We start from the raw sequence: 25,394 nt of genomic DNA, 5'->3' as shown, positions 1-25,394 counted from the left end.
AAGATCATTCTGTAGTGGCTGCTGGCACAAGATCACTTCTGACCATTACAAGATCATTCTACAGTGGCACAAGATAACTTGTGAACATTATTAAGTCCATTCTGTAGTGTCATTAAACATGTCAAAGACAGGTCACTCCCACTTCCAAAAGTGGTTTCCACACTAATGATAATGAAGCATGCATCTATCAAAAGGTAGGGTACATCATTTGTACTCAAACAAAAAATACCCACCTAACATTTAAATGTATAATTGTTTTTCTTTTACAATAAAGAAAAAGTGAAAAGCATTTTGTTTTCATTAAATGGGCTGGCTTACTAAAAACAAAGATGGACTTTGTTCTTAAAAATGAAAAAAAAACTTCCTACTGTCTAACCATTAAATAGAGGGATGAGGTTTGAAGAATGTGCAAATTAGCGATACATGGCTTGCAGGGCTTGGGTTTCTCTCTAAACTAGGCCCAGAATCATCATCATCTTCCTATACTGTGCAGAAACCTCCTTTGGAATATACTTGCACATTCGAATGTCTCAGATGTTACAATTCAGGAAGGTTTATACATATCCAAAGCTGTAGTTTTGTTTTTCACCAGAAACACAAAACTACAGCTTTGGATATGTGGACTATTTCCTTCCCTCTTGGGTGACTGCTTTACTCCTTTTAAGACAACTTGATGACCAAAGGAGATTTTGAGAAAAATCCTGATAAATCAGATGCCGGTAAAAGAACGATTCTGGACACTTTTACCCCTTTTCACTGGGCCTTTGTGTCATTCCACAAACCATATCAGCTCGACGGGTAGTGCACAGCCTGTGCTGCCAAGAACGTACCCACTAAAATAAATCAATCACAAGAACCATCTCTGCCCTCAAAGGTACCCAATTACTCCTGGGTGATGAGACGCAAATGTAGTTATAAAGTGTCTTGCCCAAGGATACAAGTATCAGGACCGGGATTCGAACCCACGCCCCGCTGACTGAGCCACCAGAACTTGAAGGTAGTCCACTAGACCACTCAACCATGACAATATTGTCCCTCGTTGATTTGGAATGAGAGATAAAATATGCCTAATTCTTGAATCATTGCGGTACCCCGCTGCCAAAACATAGGATTCGAACTGCCTCTAGCTGGGCGGCAACCTCGGTAGTCTAGTTGGTAAGACACTGCTCTAGAATTGCAAGGGTTGTGGGTTCGAATCCCACCCGAGTAACATGCCTGTGCTATTTTTTCACAGGACTCGGGAAAGTACCGAGTTAACAGTGCATGCAAACACACATCGGTGTATGGTTAAAAACCAAAATTAATAAAAACAATATGCCAGAATATACATAATATTATCTGATGAGTGCTCTAAACAGTAGACACAAATGTAAACTGTTGGTTCTGTGGACAGTGGTGCCAATTTGCACAAATATTTTAAAGTAATATATAGCATGCAGTTGAAGTCAATGATTGTATGACACTTAAAAGTTTCACTGACTACCTTTAAGAATAAACCCTCTCATGAACCATTTATTTTAGTGATAAATTGATCATATGGACAGATTAACTGTTTACTCGTTGTTTGCAAATGGCGACGCCCCAAAAAAGATGTCACAATAGCACCCATAAGAGTCCTCTTACACATTCTGTGCGACCATTCGATTTGTAATCATCTTGTTACAAAGTTTGTTTTAAGGGATTTAGCGTCACTAGCGACCAGTCACTAGCGTAAGAGTCTAGTAAAAGCCTACAAACTCAAAAATATACTTCCCCAGAATATTTGTTGCAGAGATGAGACCCTACTTCTTGTACGATAGTCGCTCCTACCGGTTTGTAATAAATCAAATGAGCTTGAAACCTTATTCTCCCAGTTTAAAAAAAGACGAAGGTCGTGACGCCATGTTTTTTACCAGCGTGTGCTGCATATAATCAATACACAATTTAGGTCTTGGTTTCCAATATTAACTGTCCATTGTGTGTAATGGTAAACCGTAATTCGTGTATTTATTTCTCAAATGTGTAACAAAAAAAGACAAAATTACCTGGGTCGACAAACCACTCATATTGCGTGATCCCATCTCACATGTTACTTGTAAATTCATCTTTTTCCGTAACATCTGCAGCCGAAATGACGACAGTTTGTCAGAGGGTAATGTTATCTTTCTTTAATACTAGAGGCTTGGAAAGAACGTCCTCTTCAAATACCAATGCTGTGCCACTTTACTCCTCAATGCCGTGTTTATCTTAAAGTATCCATCTCTTGCTCGTCAGTGTTGTAGGTATGTCCGGATGTAGCGATCTAATTCACTGTCCAGCCATCCTGCCTTGTTCCTAATACAAAACACAGGTCAATGGAAATTATTAATAATAATATGGATTTTTAATGCACATATCTCCGGAAAACCGATCAAGCATACAAACAAAAACACTATGGGTGGCCAAAAAGTTATGTTCGAAACAAGTGAAGCGGATGCGTATGTAAGTCGTTACAAGATATAACGGAACTTACCTTAAGACTTTGGCTCTTGACATCATCGCTTCCAGTTTCTGACTCTCTGCTTCCAGTTGGATCAACTCTTTCTTCAGTGTGTCACGGGAGTTGTCAACCTCAAGGCATAGACGGGAAAAGGTGCCGGACAGCTCCCTGGGGAAGAGGAGGGTCAAAGGAAAGGTCAATATTTATTTTTTTTTTTTGCGCGATAATAATAACAGAAAAACACCCTTGTCACCCTTGTCACATTAATGGACATTGCTGTACAAACCTATGTGAATCTCCAACGTCCAATATCGAAATAAAAAGTAGACATTCGCTGTATAAACCTATGTGAGTGACCAATGCCCAATATTGAAATACAAAGTAGACATTCACTGTTTAACCTATGTGAGTGACCAATGTCCAATATTGAAATAAAAAGTAGACATTCACTATATAAACCTATGTGAATGACCAATGTTCAATATTGAAATAAAAAGTAGACATTCGCTGTATAAACCTATGTGAGTGACCAATGTCCAGTATTGAAATAAAAAGTAGACATTCGCTGTATAAACCCATGTGAATGACCAATGTCCAATATTGAAATAAAAAGTAGACACTCACTGTATAAACCTATGTGAATGACCAATGTCCAATATTGAAATAAAAAGTAGACATTCACTGTATAAACCTATGTGAGTGACCAATGTCCAATATTGAAATAAAAAGTAGACACTCACTTTATAAACCCATGTGAATGACCAATGTCCAATATTGAAATAAAAAGTAGACACTGTATAAACCTATGTGAATGACCAATGTCCAATATTGAAATAAAAAGTAGACATTCGCTGTATAAACCTATGTGAGTGACCAATGCCCAATATTGAAATACAAAGTAGACATTCACTGTATAAACCTATGTGAATGACCAATGTCCAATGTTGAACTAAAATGTAGACATTCGCTGTATAAACCTATGTATAACCTATGTCTAATATTAAAAATAAAAAGTAGACATTTCTGTATAAACCTATGTGAATGACCAATGTTCACTATTTGAATAAGGGAATCAATGTGTGGTGAAGAGGTTTTCAACAAGTGGTTTAAACCCGCGCCGAGGCCTGGACTTGATCATTTTACCGAGACGAAGTCGAGGTAAATTATCAAGAACCAGGCCTCGGCGGGTTTAAAGCACTTATTGAAAACAGATTCAGCACACTTTGATTCCCATTCATAAACACCTTTACGGTCAAAAAAACATCAACACCTTTGGTCACAAAGTAAAATAAATGCAAAAATTATAATTATTCAATGATTTCTTTCAACACAACACCCCTCCAGCTATGAAATGGTTAGGCCCTCGGGTAAACAACTCCTTTTAAGGAGATGCTGTGCGCGTATCGCGTGATGTTGCACAACTGTTTCAGCCGTTGCTCTCGACCAATAGAAATGAAGAAACTGTCTAATACACACAGGTGCAAGCGTGCGTGTCACGCCCATGTTATAACACTTTTTACTGGTGTTATATCATCCGTTCAAACAACACCTCGTGATGCCCTCTCGACCAATCAGAATAGATAAACTGTCTTTATGAATGTCCAATATCAAACTAGCTTCACTGTCAGTGGACTCGGATATTGGTTATTAATGTACTTACTGTTGAATTTGATGGCTAAGATTTGCACTGGTGAAGTTGACCAATAGTTTCAGCTTCTCTGAGGCGTATTGCACAAACTGCTGCTTGAAAGCCTTCTCCTTGGCTTTATTGGTCCACGTCAAACGCTCATAGACGTACAGGAGGGAGTAAAGACCGCCCCCAACTGCAAGCACTCGCCAACCAACCGCTTTCCAAACCTAATCGATAATAATAATAATACTACAACTTAACTTGTGTTAATGGTTTCGGTACCTTTTGTAAATCAAGTTTTTGGCCATGACATGAATCCCTACTCAATGTGATTGAAGATGTATGTGATAATATACAAATAATGATTGTTTATGAGTGCAATGGTGCGAATATGTTCATGAATTGAAAGATGGTATACAAATCTTAAGTGGCTCAGAGTGGAATGGGAGGAATATTATTGCAAGGTAAAATTTGGACTGTTCCATTTCACGAGGCGAAGCCGAGTGAAATGGAACAGTCCAAATTTTACCGAGGGATAATATTCCTTCCATTCCACAAATTAAAGCCACTCAACATTTGTTTTATATAACTGACATATAGATCCTTGTCATTTGATGTATTTTAAAAGTATAACATTATGAAAAATCTGTTTGTTTGACAACCAAAAATCATATAGCGCCGCGTAGCTGCAACAATGCACAAATTTAATAGCAATCGGATCACAACCTTTTGCACAGGTGCGCCTTTGTTTTAGCAGCGGCGCGTTGGCGCTGTACTGCTCAAAAACATTGGGAACAAGGATGATCCTAACTGTTGAATGGGAAATGCTATTCCCATGGGCGAATAGGTCTTTTTGATCGCCGGTGCGGATGGGAGTAATAGTGAATGTCACGTGAAGTAAGTTCCACCAATCAAATGACAAGGATCTGTATGTCAGTTATATAAAATGTTCTATTCAACGAGGCGGAGCCAAGTTCAATAGAACATTCCAGCTTTCAACGAATGAAAATATTTGCACCATTGCACGAATGAAAAACATTCATAATTTGTTTTATATAACATCCAAGTAGATCTTTGTCATTTTGATTGGAGGATACAACTTTAAAAGCAAACAAAGCGTAGGCCTACAATTTTTTATTTTGAATTTTCACCCGTTTCTTTTGGGTCGGCCTGTTGGATTCAACAGTGACAATGTGCGTTCTGTACAGCTATTTTGAGACACGCAGACGTCGAATGTATGTGCCTTGCAGTAACACTGCTGCATTACCAAAGACAGTGATGTTTTTACTCAGTGTGCAATATTACTTTTTGGATGGAACGAAAAATGCACAGTGAGTGACAATAGTACTTTTATTTGCTATCACGTGACCGACAATCCTCCAATCAAATGGCAAGGATCTGCTTCGGTGTAAAACTTACTAATGGAAGTTTCAGCTTCATTAGTCGTCATGTTTGAAAAAACAAAATGTGAAAACCACAGAGCAATGTTTTCAGGAATGTCACAAATTTTTTTTTGTACATACTGAAATATTTGTTGTCTTTCATACTTACAATGCCAACGACAATCATCAGCCCCATTGAGGTACGTGATGTCAGAGACGCTAATCCTGTCACCATGGCAACTGTCATATCTTCTTCATTTTTGGTGGCACCTGCTACGTCAGCATTTGGAAAAGGGCGTGGAATCTGAGACAGAAAATAACAAGTAAGAACAATTAACGATTTCCATAAAAATCGATCAGTTCTAAGACATTTCGTTACATGTGGACTATAATATTTCATCCAAGGATTAGTAACAATTATGAAATCAAAATTAGAAAACAATTGCTTTCAAAATCTGACTTCTTTATCTTTTTATTTATTTACAAACAATATTTTTTGATCAAGTAGCTCTATGAAACTGGTCCCAGGAACATTTCAATGGACCTACCGCGTTAGCGAAGCCAGCCATGGCCACCCTGGTGTTCTTGGGCCCCAGGAAGCGGTTCATGAGAGCAGTGAAGCCGAGTGAGAAATGAAACTCTACGTTCTCGGAGAAGTCGGCAAAGAGATGCTGGCAGTCCAAGCGATAGCTCAAATCAAAGTCTCGTCTGAAGAGGAGGCTTCCCATCTGCTCCTTGGACTCGTCGGGGAGGAGGGCCGACATACCGTCTGAGAAAATTCAGTCAATTTAAAAATAGTTTTAAAGATCAGTTGTGCAAAGCATTTCATCGTTTTGGAAAGAACGCAAAGTTGGATCAACATTGCATTGTAATAAAACTGTTTTGAATGGTAAAAGAATGGCCACATGCTCATCTGGTGTCACGCTGCCCAAAGAATTTTGTTTTTGTTTTAGACAAGTAAATATTAATAATAATACATTAAATATTACGTGTTGATGAAACAAGGAATGTAGAAGAAGCACTTAAAAGCAAACTAATTACATCAAAACTGCATAAGCTTCAACAGGGTTGAAGCTTGCAGCTTAATAAATCGGCCGGGGGCACTGCTAAGGGTTAAGGGTGTTTATGTCTGACCTGTCATCTGTGTTTGGATCTGATGGACATCATGCATAACAGCTGAGGAGCACCGAGCGTCTAGATTACGACCAAGACCTGCCTCTAAATGCTTCTGCAACTCCTAAAGACCCAAAGGAAGAAGAACAAACAATTTAGCAACTTGTGTGCCCATTTGTTGGCTGCGGGTGCTGCATACTCCAAAGGAGATTTTTTATATATTTTTTTTTTGATATGCAACTTTGGCCCAAACAAGGCTAAAAAAGTCACTCTTGGTAACAGGCTACAAGAAGAAAAATTATTAAATGTGAAAAAAAAAACTCAGGGGAGCTGAAGGTAGGAATTGATATTCCTCTTAAAACAGTCTAGATTTGTAGGATGGAGGGGAAACATGCACCAGGCAGGGAGTTCCAAAGAGATGAAGTTTGTGGGAAACATGCACCAGGCAGGGAGTTCCAAAGAGATGCAGTTTGTGGGAAACATGCACCAGGCAGGAAGTTCCAAAGAGATGAAGTTTGTGGGAAACATGCACCAGGCAGGTAGTTCCAAATAGATGCAGTTTGTGGGAAACATGCACCAGGCAGGAAGTTCCAAAGAGATGCAGTTTGTGGGAAACATGCACCAGGCAGGAAGTTCCAAAGAGATGCAGTTTGTGGGAAACATGCACCAGGCAGGAAGTTCCAAAGAGATGCAGTTTGTGGGAAACATGCACCAGGCAGGAAGTTCCAAAGAGATGCAGTTTGTGGGAAACATGCACCAGGCAGGAAGTTCCAAAGAGATGCAGTTTGTGGAATAATGTCGATTAGATGGAATGAATTGGAAATGTTCTTCCTCACCTCTTTGTAGACTTTAACAACGAGCGCGTCTGAATGGAATGATCGATCAAACTGGTCCACTAGGAGAGATAACTTTCGGATCTCATCTGTCATGGCCGCTGATACCTGGCAACAACAACCACAAAACAAAATACTCAATCAAAAAATTAATAGTCTTCCTCTTCCTGTAAAAAAAATTGAGGCTTTAGGCTAGATTTGGAAATAGCTCTTAAAACCTTTGGGAAACTTTAGAACCAATATCCATATGTTTCCCTTCACACACTATGACACTACAAACATTGGAGCATGAAAGTAACTTGTGTCCTTGAGCAAGACACTTCACTATAATTGCTTCTCTTCACCCAGGGGTATAAATGGGTACCTGCGAGGGTAGAGGTTGATATTGTGAATGAAAAAACCTTATGGGTCTTCTTCCAGGTACACACTGAATAAATTACAAATAACATCCCAGCATTACCTTGGTCTCGGCCTGTTCAGCTGTATCCTTAATTTTCTCTTTGCATTCTCCGGTGAGCAGCTTCAGTTGGGTTGTAACATATTCCAGTCTGTCAGTTCGGTCTTTACGTTTCTCTATACACGTCGCCCTATATAATCATAAAATAATAAAATTATTATGGAACTAATGCTCAAGTTCGAAAATCTTTTAAAAAAAACTTCTGGTGACAGACAGGCAGAGCCATGACCACTGATGATGACCTCCGAGCTAGCCCGATGATGGCTAAAGGCAGCTCAAACCTATGTGTCAGCAGCAGGTACTGCAAAGATTTGATAAAGGTTAGCTTTGCATGGGGCAAGGCAAAGGACAGGGGTTCGAATCTCACCTAGGTGATTTGCCTGTGAATTTTGTACACAGAACCCTGGGAAGTACCGAGTAAACAGTGCTTAATTAATACACATCGGTGTAGAAGTACAAGCAAATTATATTCAGGTGAATCATGATTTCTCTCAACTGCAGTAACAAAAAAAGTCATGGCTTTGCTTACCCCCAGATTCTGCGCTTATGCTCACCGTTCTCTGCTTACTGTACAAGCGCCGATTTTTTCTGCGCTAGCTGTGTTAGTATAGAATGCCTAGTAACGTGCACAAAAGCAAAAATTTCCTGCTAACCCAGGAGATACACTTGACGTAAGCGCGGAATTCTCTGCTTCCAAAAGCGCTGATTCTTTGCTTACAGTGAGCAGAGCCATGAAATTGGGCCCTTGTGATATTTACCGTTTTTGAGACGATGCCTGAAGTGCTTCATCTAAGATGTCTTGTGTAGACGTCACAATCTGCTTACCCTGCTTAGCATGTTGCTCAAACTTGGTTACAACTGCAGAGTGTGATATACATTCCTACAACAGAAAACAACGTCTGGATGAAGTTCACACAGAAATTTAAAATGAACGTATAGACCTTTCCATTGCTGATAAACAAAGTGCGCCGGTTGGCATGGACACTGGCTGAATGTTAGTAAAACATTCAACAATTTTTTTTTTTAACTGCAGCAAAATTCAAAATATTGTTACTATTTTCTTTAAAAAAATTCATGAGCTGAAATATCTCGTATGATTTGTTGATTTGTTTCAAAAAAATTCAACATATTTTTGAATATCTGTGTAACATTTCTACAAACTATGGCCATCTGTTTTTGTTTTGAATAGACCTAATGCATTGACGACATCCAGCGGCCATCTTAGTGGAAAAACGGTGACGAAACAATCGAAACGCACAGATTTGTACGCGCGGCGCACAGGATTGGCCAATGAACAACCTCCTTTTGACCTCTAGGTGAGGGCGCCCTACTGAAATGATGTCGTGTGCATAAGGTCTATTGATAGCTTTCCAGCAAAATACCGGAATTGTTCCATTATTCTAATCCTTCACAAGTGTGTTTGAGCAAGATTGCTTCTCATCACCCAGGGGGTAATGGGTACCTGAGAGGGCTAAGATGGTTCTTGTAATTGAATTAGCTCTATGGTAAGCTTAAAGCCATTATACACTTTCGGAACAGAAACAAAAAGTTCACAGATTTACAAATAACTTACAGGGTTTACAGAAGGTAATGGTAAAAGACTTCTCTTGAAATATTGTTCACTGAAATGCTTCACTTTTTGAGAAACATCAAAACAATTACCATTTCTCGCGTCGAGAATTACAGATTATAGTATAAAACACATGTCATGACACGGGTTTTCCCGCTATTTTCTCCCGACGCCGATGACCGACTGAGCCTAAATTTTCACAGGTTTGTTATTTTATATATAAGTTGTGATACACAAAGTGTGGGCCTTTGGACAATACTGTTTACTGAAAGTGTCCAATGGCTTTGATGACCCTGTGATCAGGGTAATAAAGTTTATGCGCTCTGCACATTTCCGTCATTATCATATAATATTTTCCTTACCTCAAATTTACGTTCAAAATTCTCAAAGGCAAACAGTCTAGCCTGAAACCCATCTGCAAGAGGTCCACCTAGAAAGAAGAAAACACTATTTATAGATATTTTGTTTATTGCTTGTTCTTAACTTTGGGCTGAAAAAAGGCCCAAGTTAAACCACATATTAATCTCATTAAACACCCGACATTATACTCAGCACAGGATGAATAGGAAATGAGAAGAAATTTTCAGTCTTAGATGTGGAAGTAAAACCCCAAATAGGGGAAAACCCATGAAATTATGGAGTGACAAAAAATCCCAGTCGACATGCGAGGCTCCACTCAGAGTCCAAATTCAAGGGTCCACAGAAGTAAAACATTTTCCTTTTCCCAAAAGAAATATTTGTCTCTTTTGAATCTCTTTTGGAGTATTGTTGGTTTTGATCCGACGGTTGACAACATGAGTTGTCAACCATCGGATATTTTCAGAACCAACACTTCTCAAAATAGATTTACGTATGGTGCTATCGCAGACCTCACCTAAGAACTGGTAATGATAATTTGTAAACAATAACAACAATTGATGAGTCTTAGTCTGATAGCTCACCGGTTAAAGGTTCATAGCAGCACCAATAATCCCCACTTGAAGACCCTAATGTTTGAAGACCACACTGTTTGAAGACCCCAACCTTTGCTTGTTGTGTTTTTGGTGCCACCACAGACCTCACCTAATCATACTCGCACCGTGCTAAGTTTCAAATCCTACCAGCCCTGTACTATAAACTTACTCGAATCTGGTGTGTGTGCTGGCTTAGGGATACGGGTGATGAGAGCTTCTTTAGCCGAGACGAAGAAAACTCTGTCCTCTGCTTGTTGTCTCGTTACTACCTTCAGCTCATCTACAAGGAACTCAATGTCTCTCTGTAAATGCTGCTTCTTTACCTGTAAAGGACATGAAATTTAAAAAAAAACATGAGTTTTCTTTAATTTTAAGGCCCTAAGTACTGGAACTTTCTCAGCAATGATATTAATATACTTAAGACTGCAGTGCTGCCGAGATATTGAAATTACATTCAATATGATAGGGACAAAGTTTTCATGATCAAGAAGATTTTCAAATTTGTTTATCAAAACATAAAAAGATTGCTTGATTTTCAGGAAACTTTCTGCTGAATCAGGGAGAGTTTGCAGCTCTGGTAAGAGTCTTCAGTGGTTTAAGACAAAATTTAAAATTAACTTAGTCTTTAAGTCCTCAGTTTTCCTAGTATTGTGAGATGTAGACCAAATTTGTAAAATAATGTTTACTAATGTCTTCTACTTCTCAGGTTCTTAAAAATGCATCCTTTGAAATATCTTCTGTTGTACCTGCACTTAACAGTTTCCCAAAGACTTTGTACACAAGTTTCCTTGTTGAGCATCCCAGTCTTAAGAATTCACCTATGGAGTCTTTTTGGTCTCCCTTTTTGTTTTGTCCCTGGTCTCCATAGGTACCAAATAAGTACATTGACCCCCCCCCCCCCCAAAAAAAAATGGCGCAATTAAGATTATTGTCATGAAGACGTCAGGTAGAATTTGAAAATACAACAACATCAAAACAAAAACTACAACTTCCATAAAAGACGACTGTAAAGTTGAAATGACATCCATACTTACTGCTTCCATTTCAGGCTCATTTGCTGAAGCATCCCAGCGATTATTCAAAATGAAGATATTTGGTTTAGACAGCTTCTCACTGACCTTATGAAAGAAGCTTTTCTCCTGTAACAGAAACAGAAACACAACATCAGAAAGAGTCACCTTGCTTTAATATTTTCTTAAATATTGGAATGAACTACAAACACAGAACGTTTTGGTTACTTTTTATAAGGTACATGTCTGAGCCATTTGCTTCAATGACTATAGCCCGATCCAAAATGGCGGCTATGTTTCAACTACCACTATTGCTAATAGTGTTACTACTAAGGACGTACTATATTTCAACACATAATGACGCAGAAATCTAGCCACAGCTGTAGCTGCCAATCTGGAAACTGCCTGTGATTTCTGTGATCATTCTTGCCTTAATCATGGCAGTGTGCACAGACATGAGTGTGTCAATAATGGGAAAATGACGCTCAGCAATCTGTGGGAGACATGATTACACATCTTTGCTCCGCCACTCCCAATAATTTTTTCTGTATTCTGATCCTAACCGCAACCCTAATCCCAAACCAAGAGTGTAGATCGTAAGGGGTTATAAGAACATAGGGTTGTCGACACATCGGAGTGTTGATACATAGAGCAGTCTCAGAACACATACATTCTTTCAATAAGGCCTAAAAAAATATATGTTGGATTGCCCTATCCCGACCGACCGTAAAATGAGGAAAATCTCGGTCGCGTTTTTTTTTTTAATTTTTTTTTTCGTCTCGGTTTTCCCTTTTTTTTTCTTTTTCAGAATTGTGATTTGATGAATATTTTATGCTCACAAAATGGTAGATTTGACACAAATATTTGTTTTCGGCTGACTACTTCTGGTCGACAACAATAATTATCCAGTGCAACCATGGTGCAACAGCGTTCACCCAAAAGCGCAACGGAGATCGATTTCCCTCTCACACATATCAAACCGCACGCCAGTTTATCCAACGTAACGATTTCACAAGGAACCAGTCTAACAATCCATTGAACAACAGAGGGCGCTGTTGCCAATAATGCCCTTATATGGTATCGCTCGTTTATTGAATGGACGAAAAACATGATGAATGAAATGACTCTCGGAAATAGTTTTTGAAGGATTTTGCCAAAATAAAATCGCAAAAAGAGCGCTTGGAGCGAGATGTATAAGCTTGCTTGTTTGACGACCAGATCTTACATGAAATGTTTATGCAGTTTTGGGCATTCATTGACATCTACAAAAAAAAATAAAAATAAAAAAAAATCCCGACCGACCGACCCAAGCAAAAAATTCGGGTGAAAGGGCAATCCAACATATTTTTTTTGTTGGCCTAATAACCACGAGTTGACTTTGAGTTGCATACATACCGTTCTCATTAAGGTGGACTCAGCATTGGAGACCAGAACAAACACATCGGCATCCATACAGTATTTATCAATCCAATCATCTAAATTGGGCTCAACGTCGATACCAGGACTGAGGTAAAACACACACAAAAAGTGGTCAAATTTATGACATTAACTAATACAGAAAATCTATGACACTTTTCCTATCGCATCCCCCCTTAAGGTGATATCCCCTGGCACACGTTGCCTTGGATCGGTCGAGTTGGTCTTTGAAAAGCATTTGTAACCATTTGCTACAAATATGCATCGAAATTGCATGGTTTTCGTTTTACCTCGTCGACAAACGCGGTCGGCCATTTATGGGAGTCAAAGTTTTGACTCCCATAGATGGCCGACCGTGTTAGTTTGCAAAGTAAAAGGAAAACCATGCAATTTGATTTCGAGGCACATGTGTGTGGATCATTGTATTCTACTTTTAAAACATCTTTCTAACCATGCATTTTATAACAAACGGTTACAAACGCTTTTCAAAGACCAACTCAAAGAACCCCCCAACAAAGGGCTGGATAGCTCAGTTGGTCGAGGGCCGGCACGTTAATCTTGAGGTTGAACCAGTTCCTATCAGTGACGGATCAGGGTACACCCAACTAAATACACTCCCAAAGAATACAGTGCAAAATGTTTAGTACTCAAAAATACAAAAACATTACTTGGAAATCGAACAGTCTCTCAAAGTCAAGGGAAAATTATCCACTAACTCTTGACTCAATTTGATATGGGGAGTCCCAGTGGGCTCAGAGCAGAAGGGACCTATCAGACCTTGAAAGACCCAGTCCGCTAAGAACTGATTTCACTAATAATCAAACAATCTTACCTGTCAAGGAAAACGACGTCATTTTGCAGGAGATGACAGCGTGACTTTGGCCAGCACACCTTGACAAAACTACTCTGATCACATATCCTCTCATCAGATAAAGCATTGGCAATCTGACCTACAGACTGGATAAAGAAAATAACATGCAAACAGGTAAATCTGGGGTGCATTCCACTCGCGCAAACAACTCGCAACCGTTTGCGCAAACGTTTATTATCTTTGGAACGATTGGTGCACACTACGCGATGTCAATATGGCGGCGCCCTGAAATGAAGATAGCGCGCAACGTTGTTGTTTTTTTAAACTTTGTTTTTGCTGTATGTGGTCCTCTGCTGCACATCATCACATCAACTAAATGACTTTGTTATTTCAAATCTTCATTATAAACCACCGAAAATACAATGTAATTATCTTTGTGACAAAGAAATAGTACCGCATGCTTGTCCGCCATTTTAAAAACCACTCGCCAACACCTCAGAAGTATGCTCGCGTTAAGTTGCCAATGTTCGCAAATGGTGGCGGTGCACAACTCGTTCCACTTGAAATTGTTGGCGAACGTGCGCAACTGTTGGCAACGTTTGCTCGAGTGGAACGCACCCCAGGGGTGAAAGGCACTGCTTACAAGCAGAAACTAGAATCCAAATCTTAGGAGGTATGTTGAAATACATCATTTCCACCTTTGGAAAATCTTGATAAATCTTCTCTAGAAGAAGACCAAACTTCAAGACGATCAGAGTATACTGATGGAAACCATTACTACTCAAACGAGGTAACATGGTGTTACCACAAACCTCTCTTAGTTACACTTCCACCATGCAAAGTTTCAAATCATACTTCTCATTTTAATTATGGTCTTGTAACCGAAATTGTTGTGCAAACTTACAATTGTTCCCCAAATTGTAGCCTTCGAGACACTTCTAGGGTCAAAACGTCAGACCATTAACTATTTTTGTTGCACTTATACCATTTATACCATTCATCCTTTTGGTTGGTAAGTTTTTTGCAACAACTAATTCTATTTTCCCAAGTTAAAGCCCTAAAAGCGTGGTCTTAAATTTAAGGAAGAACCATTTGCAAGGAAGAATGCTCACCTTTACGCTGAGTTTTTGTTCGGAATCTCCAACTTGAAGATATGGTTCTGTGGTATCGCTGCCTTCAACGCACAGGAAGCAGTCTGTAGTATGTCCTATGCCCGTAGGTAGCACCTTATCTCTCAGCATAGCATTCACTACACTGCTCTTCCCATTACTTGTTCTGAAAAACATCAAGGAGAACTTCGTTTACTTATATCACCAGGGGCAAATTCAACAAAGCTGTTTAGCAGAAAATACTACTCAACGAAAATACTACTCAACGTAAAGGGGTACCAGTCACAACAATGTAAACTCAAGGTAATTTTGGCTGGTAGCCTATTTCTGTTTAAAAGCAATACTTTTCTGTGCGTAGCAAGTTTTTGTCCAGTAAACTCACGACCGGCCAAGCTTGTTAATTGAACAAATTGTGTATTACTAATATCTTTGTGAATTAGACAATTCTGTTGAGTATCGAAGTACGCATCTAGAGACATAAGATAAGTGGCATAGATCTTCCCCAACTCATTTTGATTCTGGTCTTGTTAAAGAAATTTTTGTCCAGTAAGTATTTTGAGCTTTGAAGCCATTATACACTTTCGAAACAGAAAAAAAAATAAAAGTTTACAGATTTACAAATAACTTACAGGTTTTACAGAAGGTAATGGTAAAAGACTTCTCTTGAAATATTATTCCATGAAATGCTTTACTTTTTGAGAAAACATTAAAACAATTATCAATTCTCGACAACGAGAATTACGGATTATAATAAACACATGTCATGACACGGCGAAACGTGCGGAAACAAGGGTGGGTTTTCCCGTTATTTTCTCCCGACTCCTATGACCGATTGAGCCTAAATTTTCACAGGTTTGTTATTTGATATAGAAGTTGTGATACATGAAGTGTGGGCATTTGGACAATACTGTTTACCGAAAGTGTCCAATGGCTTTAACCCCTGTAGTGTTGTGAATTCTCCTCCCTAATTCAAGCCCTGAATTAGTATGCCTAGTAATTTGTACCCGTCGGACTTGTGGAAAGCACAGAGTATAAAGTGCTTATCACATATCGTTGTTCGGTAAAACCAAAAATATCAGTTTAACTTAGAAGCAAGTTCGAGCGAGCGAGTGACTAGACTTGACCAGAGCCACGTCGCAGCTCTCCAATTGACCATAGTCGACCACGCTCAAGTGCTTGGTTCGATATATAGTCAATCTCCCTGTGCTCTATGATTTCTGTTAGTCTAGTCGGTCTAGTCAAGTCTAGTAGCCACCAGAACTTGCTCCTTAATGATGACAATATATGGCGATAGAAATGTCAAGAGGCGACTGTACCTGCCAAAAAAGGCCACCTTCATGTGGTCCCTGGCTAGCACCTCACGGATTCCCTGAACCTGGTTGTAGGACTCATTTACTTTCTCTTGATGATCACTCGAGACAACATGAAGCTCGCTTGGTATTCCTGTTAAAATAACATCGAGAATAAGAATGAAAATTACCATCCACCAGAGTAGTAGTTAAAAAGCAGAAGACTTCTTTTCAGAACTGTGAAGTCTCCCGAAATCCAAAAATCTACTCCGCGTTAGTAGAGTAGAATTTGTGGCAAAACAGTTCTGTAGCACAAAGTTTTCCGACAAAATTTCAATATTTACTTTCTGTTTAGTTTCTTATTATCTAATAAGAATATTCTACATACTGTTGTCAAACTGCCCTGTAAAGGAAAAAAAGGCTAAAAGAACGACAAATTTCCATGCCCTCATGTACAGAACATTATGCTGCCGCGACCCATGGCGGTGTGACCACAGGCAGCGTGCAGTACTTGCACGCTTGGAATGGTCTGTAGGGTAAGGCGCAGAAGGTCTTCACTCACCAATGATGAATTCTTGGCCCTCCTTCATGTGCGATGCAACCTCTCCGAAGATCTCATTGATTTTCTTCTTGGCGTCTACAAAGAGACGGAGAGGTGTGCTGCTATTGTTGTGACTCGTCTCTGGCTCCATGGAGACAAAGGGCTTGGTGACTGTGGAGTTGGCACGCTTGAAATGACCTGACATCATTATCTAGAGAAGAAGAAAAAATTATGGTATTTTTAATTTGTTTATTATTCCAACAGCAATCTTTTTGTTTTTAACAGCACCGTACATGATTACAAAACTAGGTCGTCAGCTAAATTACATGTTCCCCTATTTAGATTTCACTGGACCCAAAAACTGGAATAATCTTCTACCACCAATTACTAATTGCCCCTCAGTTAGCGTGTTTAAATACTGACTAAAAACATGTTTACTAAATTCCCAACATAATTGATCGATTTGCTTTTTTATACTGGTAGTTGGTTTAGCCGTTACTATACTTACCTACCTATTTACTCGTCTATGTTTTATAATTTGTATTGTTTGTTCAATTGCTGTCCCTTTGTTTACTTCACATACATGTTCTGCTTCAGAGTTTAATTTACATTGATTAACCATGGTTAAACATTTGTGTAGTTATCTACCGTAGCAGTTAGTATTTATTTATTCGTCTATTTAGTGCTGTATTCCTGTTTTGTTCTGTAATCTTGTAACGGGCACATCCGCCACAAGCCTCGGCTTTTAGGATGATGCCTCCATGTGATGTGAATGTGGAAATATATGTTTTATTGATTGATTGATTGAGCAAATACTACGTCTTCTTAGTTGGTGTATCTGAACATTATGCATAAAATAACTGTCTGTGTGTGCTTTCAGATTCTTGAATTCGAGACCTTAGCTGAGGTCTCAAATTCAATGCAAATATTTAAATGAGAAATTACTTCTTTCTCAAAAATGATGTTACTTCAAAAAGGGAGCTGTGTCTCACAATGTTTTTTTTACTATCCACAGCTCTCCATTGCTTGTTACCAATTACCAAGCAAGTTTTTATGCAAAAAATTATTATGAGTAATTACCAATAGTGTCCAGTGCCTGTAAACAAAATGAATAGGATTAATATAGGAAACAAAAAGAAATGCTCAGCTTTAATTAAATGCCGGAGGAAAATCCGAGTGGGGCAAACCCCCCTCGAATAATACACCAACACTATGTGCAGTGGTGCCAGTATTCTCATTTTAATATCTTGGGTTTTTTATTGTGTTTTTTTTATCAATTAGTAAACAAGTATGTTAAGTCTATCCACCTAGCCAATGAATTTCATATCATCAGGCCGGTGTTTCAATCAGGTTTCCTTCGCCTTAAGGAAGCGACTGAGAATTGCGAATATTATTACCCAGTAACTGAGACGGTGTACCCCATTTGTTTCTTTGAAATTTTGTCATTATCGGTCATACCTTATAGCTCCATGGTCATACTAGTACGACTGATAATAACAAAATTTCAGAGAGAAAAAAAAGGAGTAGGCCTACAGCGTCCCATGCCCAGTTACTGGGTCTAGCTATAGGTATTCCCCCGCTGAACAGGAACGCAGTCTTCTCTCGCTATAGAGTAGTAGTACCATTTTGTACTCCTGGGTGGGAGGAGCTTAGCAATTTATGATAAAGCATTTGCTCAATGACACAAGTGTTGCAAACAGCCAGACCAGGACTGGAACCTTTGTAACATTCTGTGGAAAATTATCTGTATCCTTCCACCACTTTTTTGATAACTTTCTGTATTGTATGGGTTGGCGCCACCACATTTTCACTAATTTTTACAAAAAGGGACGTCTCATTGAGGTAAATTAGATACTATATTATTTCATATCGAATGAAAAAGTGGTAGCACCATACGGACACTTTTCCCACTTTTTTCATAAACAATAAAGTAAATAATCTAATTTACTCAAGGAGTCATCAAATGAGATATTCCTGAGGGTATAATAATTAAATAATAATAATATTGATTAGTGAGAAGTGAGTGGTGGCATGAAACAGAGTTTTCCCATTCAGTAAATTACAGAGAAAATACTGTACATATTAATATAGTCACACATCAAGATCAAGTCGAAGACTTGACTTAACAAGCTGACAAGAGAAAGACACCGAGTCAAAATGAATAAGGAATTGATTAATGAATGATGAATGAGTCACAAGGATTCATCAGGCACGCACACGGTGATACGCGCACAACCAATCTTCATGCAAAATTCACTTCAATCGAAATAAAAAACCTGTTTTACAAATCTTTAAGAAATACAGTGTACTTACTTGTATTTGGAAGAGGAAAATTTGTAATCTTTGGCCGAATTTCAGCACAGTTCCGATGGGCAACCTAACGTTACATTACCCATGACAAAATCGTGCATTACGACATGCATGCACTTCTGACAATGGCATTGCCTAGTCGGTTGAGGGCGCTGTTACACGTAGACAAGACTAAACAAACCACGGACCCACACGTGCTATAAAAAGTTGATAAGCTGGCATTCTTTTGAAAACAAATCTTGATCTTTATGGTTTAGTCATTTCATAATGCCACTGTTCCCTGGAGAAAAAAATGTAAATTTATCTTGGAGACAGATTGAAACGTTTTATTGAAACTGTCGGCTGTCCAGCCGAGTCGCCCCAGAAATCTGCAGCTCAAGCGGAAGTCATTCTCAGAGGGGTTTAAATGGCGCAAAAAAGTTTGGGTCTCCTCACGTACACGTACTGCAAGAAGTGGACCTATTAATGCGTTTGATGGTGTTGCAGAGATAGACAAAAACACAGGATTTTTATATCATTCAAGATTTTAGTAAAGTTATGCCTTTAACTGTTTATTTTCTTCTAGAACGGAGTTTGTTATTAATTTTGGAAAAGTCGTTTGTACCATAGACTAGCAAGCTTCCTTTGCTCTATGGATGTGTGTGCCAACAGTTTCATCGTTGGTAGTCGTGTGGTGAGTCACCCATGCCACCCAGGCCCATGTACATTTATGTACATTTATATCAGCCTTGCAGCAAGAGAGGATCAGGAGCACTCCACTGTTCTAACTCACAATTTGATTTCTACAATGATAATGTTTTTTGTGAGAAACCCGACACCATGAGTCACTTTTCTTCGTTTTGCATCTCCTCGCGTTAATAGCCCTATTGGATCTAGATATAATAGTTGATTTTGTTCTCAAGTGAGTTCCCCTACAGCAATCAGTTTTATTTTTTATGAATTCAAGAGGTCCACTTTTGCGGTAATTGTGACCAATTGCAATTTTTATTATAATTTTATTCCCTTTTTCTAGTCGGTGTTTTTTCAATGAAGAGAAAAGCAGAATATTAACATGATCACCTTTAATGTAAGAATAAGTTTAATTCTCCAGGGTAGATGCGTTTATATAAAAACTTGGTATTTTTTGGTAACCCCTGCATTATTTGCCAATAATCTTTTTCCACCACGATCAAAAAGAAAAGAACATTAGCTTTTCATCATCAAACTCTTGGGGGCGCTCGTCAACGAGTGTTTATTATTATTTTATTTTCTCGCTGCTGCTGGAGTTAGTGCTGGCATGCTTTATGCAAATGTGTCCAAAATCGTAATAATTTTGTTCATTTATCAGCCATTTTAACACCGCCGTATCATCATTAACTTATCATATCCTTGGTGTCGATTTCAGGCAGCAACACCGCCTACAATACGGTACAGTATAGTGCTTTCCCTTCGGGTGTTTTGTGTTGTATCTATTTTACGTCGTGCGGGGTTCGACATTATTTGACCAAATCCAAACTTGACCAAATCCAAACTTGACTAGAGTGGGATTCGATCCAACGACCTCTGGATTAACGTGCAGGTGTCCCTATTTTGTCAATATCTTTGTTCGGGGTGCCTTGTGCCTCGTGGTTTGCATTCAAATCCAAACTTGGTACTTGGTCTTGGTAGGTTGTCCAATTCCAAGGAGGAGGTCAAGAGAGCGTCGAGTCACTACTAGTCCAGTTGTGCATAGGGCCTATATTTAAAACAATCAGCCAGGACCGGCTTGTGATAATACCACAATCACGTAAGCCCCTACGCGACGTTACGTTTCTTGAAAGGTAAACAGATTTTACAAGCATATTCTTAAAATTTTGAATTGAAGAGAAAAATTCATTAACAATCCATATTTATATAAAAGGAATACAAAAAATCTGAGTGTTAATGATGAGCTGGACCTTAGTCATGTGTTACCAAAAATAATGTTTTGACAACAAATGGGTAAAAGTCCCTAGTACAAAATGCAGCAGGCCTGACGCCTGTGAATTTTATTTTTGAGAGGACACTTCGGGTCATTTTAATTTTGCAAAGACTAGAGCATTTCCATTACAAAATCTATGGGACACTTATAAAAAATGCACCAAGCCTAGTACAGTAGTAGTACGAGTAGACCTAGTACTTAGTAACTGGGGTGCTGTTCTTCTTTTTTCTTTCGAAATTGTCACTATTATGACGCAAGTTGGTTTTGATTGTACATAAGATCTGAGTCTGGAGCATTTTGAGTGGAGTATTGTGTACTATGACTTTTCAGTACAGATTATTTGATTAATATTGGGTAAAGACTCTTTGAGTATTTTGCTAGCCAAGTACGAGTACAAGTTTGAGTACTTTCAAAATGGTACTTGATTAGTACTGAAGAACGAGTGCCAGGTAATGATGAAAGACTGTTGTTACAAGGCAGTGCTAGTCAAGCCCTGAGCAGAGTCTGTGTCAAGACTGAGATGCAGATTGAGACCATGGAGGTAGCCGAGACCTGGGAGTTTGGACCAAGATTTTGTAAATCACATACCAAAAAGTTAAGCCAAGAACTAGCCAAACTAATAAGAGGTGTCTGAACGTGCAAAAGCCCCCCCCCCCCCCAACAAGTGGTGTGTGTTGATAGGTTTAGCTACATCACACAACCCTATGACACAACTCTGTGTTGACAAAGTCATTATCAACATTGTGATGTGTGTGTGAGTTTGTGTGTGTAGCCATGGTATAGTTAATTGATATGTGATCACTGTACAGGTGGTTTACATCCAGAAACACTATCTCTAGACTGTTTATTTTACAGCCATGTTGCTGGCTCATAATCAGAATGTATTGTCTTTTTGGACAGCCCTGTCACTTTTGTATTGCAGTGATAAAACTTTGTGTTCTTTACTGCACTCTAGAGTTTTCGTGAATATTTAATAAAGGCCAGACTTAGGAACAATTTTATCTTTGGTTAAAGGGTAGAATAATTAATGGTTTCTCTATTGCTATTTGCAGTGGAACTAAATGTTTCAGGTTTACTCGAGTTGATTTTGCTTCAATGTTTGTATTTTCTGCACTAACTTTAGCTCTACTATTGTATAATCTGATGTTGGCTTATATTAAATCTTTGTTCTTTTCTGTTCTGTTATTTTATAGACTTTACATCAACCCTGTTTTTTTGTTGCTTGTTAATCCCCGGGTCTGTTCACGTTTGGTTAAAGACTCTGAAAATTAATGTCAATAAAAACTTACGTGGTAAGAAGTTCAACAGCTTTTTATAATTATAATATAATGCATTTTGAGAAACATTTCACTACGAAGTACTGCTGTTAAGGAAAACATACTACTTTTTATCCACACATTTTCGGCGGTATCTCAAACAGGCAACGTTTGAATCCTATTATGGAGATTTTAGCAATAAAATTTACCCTATTTTTAAACATTTATTTCTAAAATTGAATGATCTGTATCACAGCGCTTACAACAACAAAATTACACGTTTGAATACATTTGGTAAATCGTTGGTATCTTTTGTTTTATCCTTTAGATGTACGTCTTCAATTCGAATTAAATGAACTTTAGCTCAGCTGCAATTGTATTGAAGTAAGGAAGGTGCGGTCTCAACCCCTTCTCTGCGCCGTCAACTAATCAAACTGTCTGACCGAAACACGATAGGAAAAGACAAAAGTAAATCTTGTGTCCAGCAGAGTCCAGCAAACGTCGAGCAGAAACCGCCTCTTCTCTGATCCACCACTACTCACCGCAAACCATACTTGCTTAAATCTTGTTAGTTTTCAAAAACTTATTTCCAGGGGGAAAGCAACAAATTCGTATAAGCTATAGGGTCGAGCAGAAGCCGGCTCTTTTCAGAGCCACTACACTCACAAATTAAGGTTTTACATGGTGTCGCCTCAAACCATTCAAATAAATCTTGTTAGTTCCTTTTTTAAACCCAAGTTTCTGAAAAAACAAAGGGTTTCAGAATTCTAACCAAAACTTGCCGTCGAGTTAAAAAAAAAAAATTAAAAAAATGGCGGACCGAAGCCAGGGCGCTTCTACTTCTCATCAGCAGGCAACCGCCGGTGTGAGCACCACGCCCCAATCTGGCACTTACCGTTTCGCGCAACTCTCGTCCGGGGCTCTCTTCTGTGGACTGCGGAAAAGTCTACGAGAAATACTTCGCTCTAAGCATTCGTCACCAATGTACTGTGTAAAACCGATGATGTACTCTCAGAAGGACATGTTCTTCAGTCCCAGGTCGAGGCATAATGAGCAGGATGACGATGACGAGGCTGGGAGCTCGACCTCGCTTTGGGATGCAGCACGCCATGATCCGAAGGCACATCTGCACTTTAATGTAAGTAAGGATTTAGTATTCAATTTTCCAGAATCGAAATGTTAATAGTGGTTTATAAAAATAAATTGTCTCTGAATGCTTGCTTGAATTATTCAAACTCATCTTTCTGGGTTTCTGAGCTTGTGTTCATCGCTAATTCAAATGTTATGTATCCTCACAAATGGACAGAATAATATTTTTGATGAAAATTATTCCACCTTAATGACAACTTTACAACTTTTTGTTTGTTACTAAAATCAAATTTTTGAAGTGATTTACTAAAACACTGTAATGTCCTAGGATGCTCGAATGTCTTCTGAAAGGTAACTTTCTGCGTTTCTAGTTTTGTTTCAGTACCTTTATAAGCCATTCACTTTTATGACCATCGATAATCAAAAGATGTTTCCTCACAAAAATATTTTCGATTGAAATGTTCCCGATCACTTTAAAATAATGAACATGTTCGTTTGTTCTAGTCTGCAGTTCGACAAGCCGTTGAGAAATATTCCGACGTTCTGAAGGGATTGAAATGTCACCACATGGAAGATATCATTGGAGAGGTGAGATCAACTCATGCGACTATCTTTTCGAAACCACTGCATCGGCTGCAGATTCGGCTCAGGCTAGCTTGGCCCCGTGGTTGTTTTGACAATTGCGTGTCAGACGAGAGGATGAAGCCGAACCCAAAAGCCAAAACCGTGGATGCTTTTAATACCATGATATTGCCAGGCTACCGACGTGGGTACAATGTGCTACGAGTGCCGGATTTTTGTTTGTTTAGACGATCTTCACACCAAGAGAACTCGGCAAACGTCCACCGTATAGGGGATACAAACACACCAAGCTGGCAACAGCCGATCTCTCTCATACAAACATTGGTGAACATCTATGGTTATGAATTGCACACATCAAGAAAGTGTGATTCCATAACTAGATGACATTACTTGATCTATTCATTGTGAAATCAGCGGTTAGCTTGGTAGGATTCAAGTTCAAACCCCAAACCTTTAAAAAAAAATATAAAAAAATTGCTTGGGCTAAACCTGATTCCTGAATGGTCTAATGCTTGTTGCATGTGGTTCCAAAGCTATATGTATATATTGGAGATTCTTAATTGAATGAAAAATATTGTATATTCGTCAAATCGTGTTTTTAAATTGCTATCCAGGTAATGCGTCTCTGTCCACTTTTAAGGAATGACGTCATCGTGAGGAAAAAAGTTTGTGGCGCCATCAAATCGTACATCTGCAATGCCGTCACGCACTACAAAAGAAAGTAAGAAAAGCACATTAGATTTAAACAGTTATTACTGAACTTAATTTTCAAGATGGTTGATGTTTTTAATAGATGGAAATTTGCATCGGGGATAAAGAATTTAACGTTTGGTTTTGCACACCGATGTGTGTTAGCACTACTCGGTACTAACCCGAGGACGGTGAAAAAAAATTACATAATCTTTGATGTTGTTGACGTTTTTTTTTTTTTTTTACCATAGACAGAGGAACCTGAAAACCCCAATCATCCCTGCCGGAGCCCAATCGCGCGTCCAACAACCAAAACACCAGACTGCCTCCACGTCTCGAAAACGGGGACAGGAGGCGGTCATCAAAACGGCGCTCTCATCTGAAGATGAAGTGTACCAAGATTCACCCAACTCTTATCAAGATGATTTGATTGACTACTCCGCCAATGTAGATGAGAGTAATGTGACCATCGAAGTGTCGAGTATTCCTTCACCACAAGATGGTATGGGTGGTGTCATGCTTGTACAGGGGTAAGTGGTCACCAATGGGAGACTTTGGGACGCTAGGTGGCAGCAGACTTACCAGGCAAATTTCCAATGTTTACGTAGTTCTGAGCGTGCGCACATGACCGAGAACTATATATTTTACCGGCTAAGTCTGCTGCCACCAAGCGTCCCGAAAGTCTCCCATTACGAAACAATCTAGGATAAGATCAGGAATATGTTTTATTTTATTATTTTATTTTATTACCTTCATTGCACAACTACATAAAAAATGACATCGGTGCAATAGGGAACCCCGAACAGGCTCACCAAACGGGGACCCGTATTCACACATAAAAACCGAAAGACAAGGGACAGGCACAAATACAGGCAAACAACCGAAGAACACAAGAAATACTATTTAACACAAAGAAGATGGGAAAACTACAATTTAAAAAAGGCTAAAAATTATCA

The 25,394-nt window shown here is 38.9% G+C and overlaps 2 protein-coding genes across 3 annotated transcripts in view; one reads left to right on the top strand and one right to left on the bottom strand.

Moving 5' to 3' along the window:
* Window positions 1–1,244: 1,244 nt before the first annotated feature.
* Window positions 1,245–18,986, bottom strand: LOC117290728 (mitofusin-2-like). Its single transcript, XM_033772265.1, has 18 exons — window positions 18,886–18,986; window positions 16,594–16,783; window positions 16,059–16,185; window positions 14,746–14,908; window positions 13,655–13,779; window positions 12,802–12,910; window positions 11,431–11,535; window positions 10,566–10,719; window positions 9,806–9,873; window positions 8,632–8,753; window positions 7,877–8,003; window positions 7,420–7,524; window positions 6,605–6,707; window positions 6,019–6,239; window positions 5,640–5,774; window positions 4,119–4,315; window positions 2,492–2,626; window positions 1,245–2,313 (listed from the first exon to the last, which is right to left on the bottom strand). The coding sequence occupies exons 2-18, from the start codon at window positions 16,778–16,780 to the stop codon at window positions 2,250–2,252; spliced, it is 2,247 nt and encodes a 748-aa protein (XP_033628156.1). The 5' UTR covers window positions 16,781–16,783; window positions 18,886–18,986; the 3' UTR covers window positions 1,245–2,249.
* Window positions 18,987–20,147: 1,161 nt separating this feature from the next.
* LOC117290247 overlaps window positions 20,148–25,394 on the top strand; it is an 11,146-nt gene continuing 5,899 nt past the window's right edge. Inside the window, exons 1-5 of one of the 2 annotated variants that reach the window (XM_033771529.1) lie at window positions 20,148–20,289; window positions 22,406–23,215; window positions 23,671–23,754; window positions 24,363–24,469; window positions 24,690–24,968. In XM_033771529.1, coding sequence (XP_033627420.1) covers window positions 22,889–23,215; window positions 23,671–23,754; window positions 24,363–24,469; window positions 24,690–24,968 — 797 coding nt within the window. In that variant the 5' untranslated portion in view covers window positions 20,148–20,289; window positions 22,406–22,888. Of the gene's footprint in view, window positions 20,290–22,091; window positions 22,114–22,405; window positions 23,216–23,670; window positions 23,755–24,362; window positions 24,470–24,689; window positions 24,969–25,394 lie in introns of those variants that run through there. The other variant, XM_033771530.1, reaches the window with a different exon arrangement.

The sequence above is a fragment of the Asterias rubens genome, chromosome 5, assembly GCF_902459465.1.
Source record: "Asterias rubens chromosome 5, eAstRub1.3, whole genome shotgun sequence".
Lineage (NCBI taxonomy): Eukaryota > Metazoa > Echinodermata > Asteroidea > Forcipulatida > Asteriidae > Asterias > Asterias rubens.
This window is presented reverse-complemented; position numbering and strand designations above follow the sequence as displayed.

Coding starts and splice junctions, on each gene's coding strand:
- LOC117290728 (XM_033772265.1), bottom strand. CDS start 16,780: ATGATGTCAGGTCATTTCAAGCGTGCCAACTCCACAGTCACCAAGCCC. Junction 8,004..8,631: donor CAGGCATCGTCTCAAAAACG/GTAAATATCACA, acceptor ATGATTATATAG/GGCGACGTGTATAGAGAAAC. Junction 6,240..6,604: donor GATCCAAACACAGATGACAG/GTCAGACATAAA, acceptor GAATTTTCTCAG/ACGGTATGTCGGCCCTCCTC.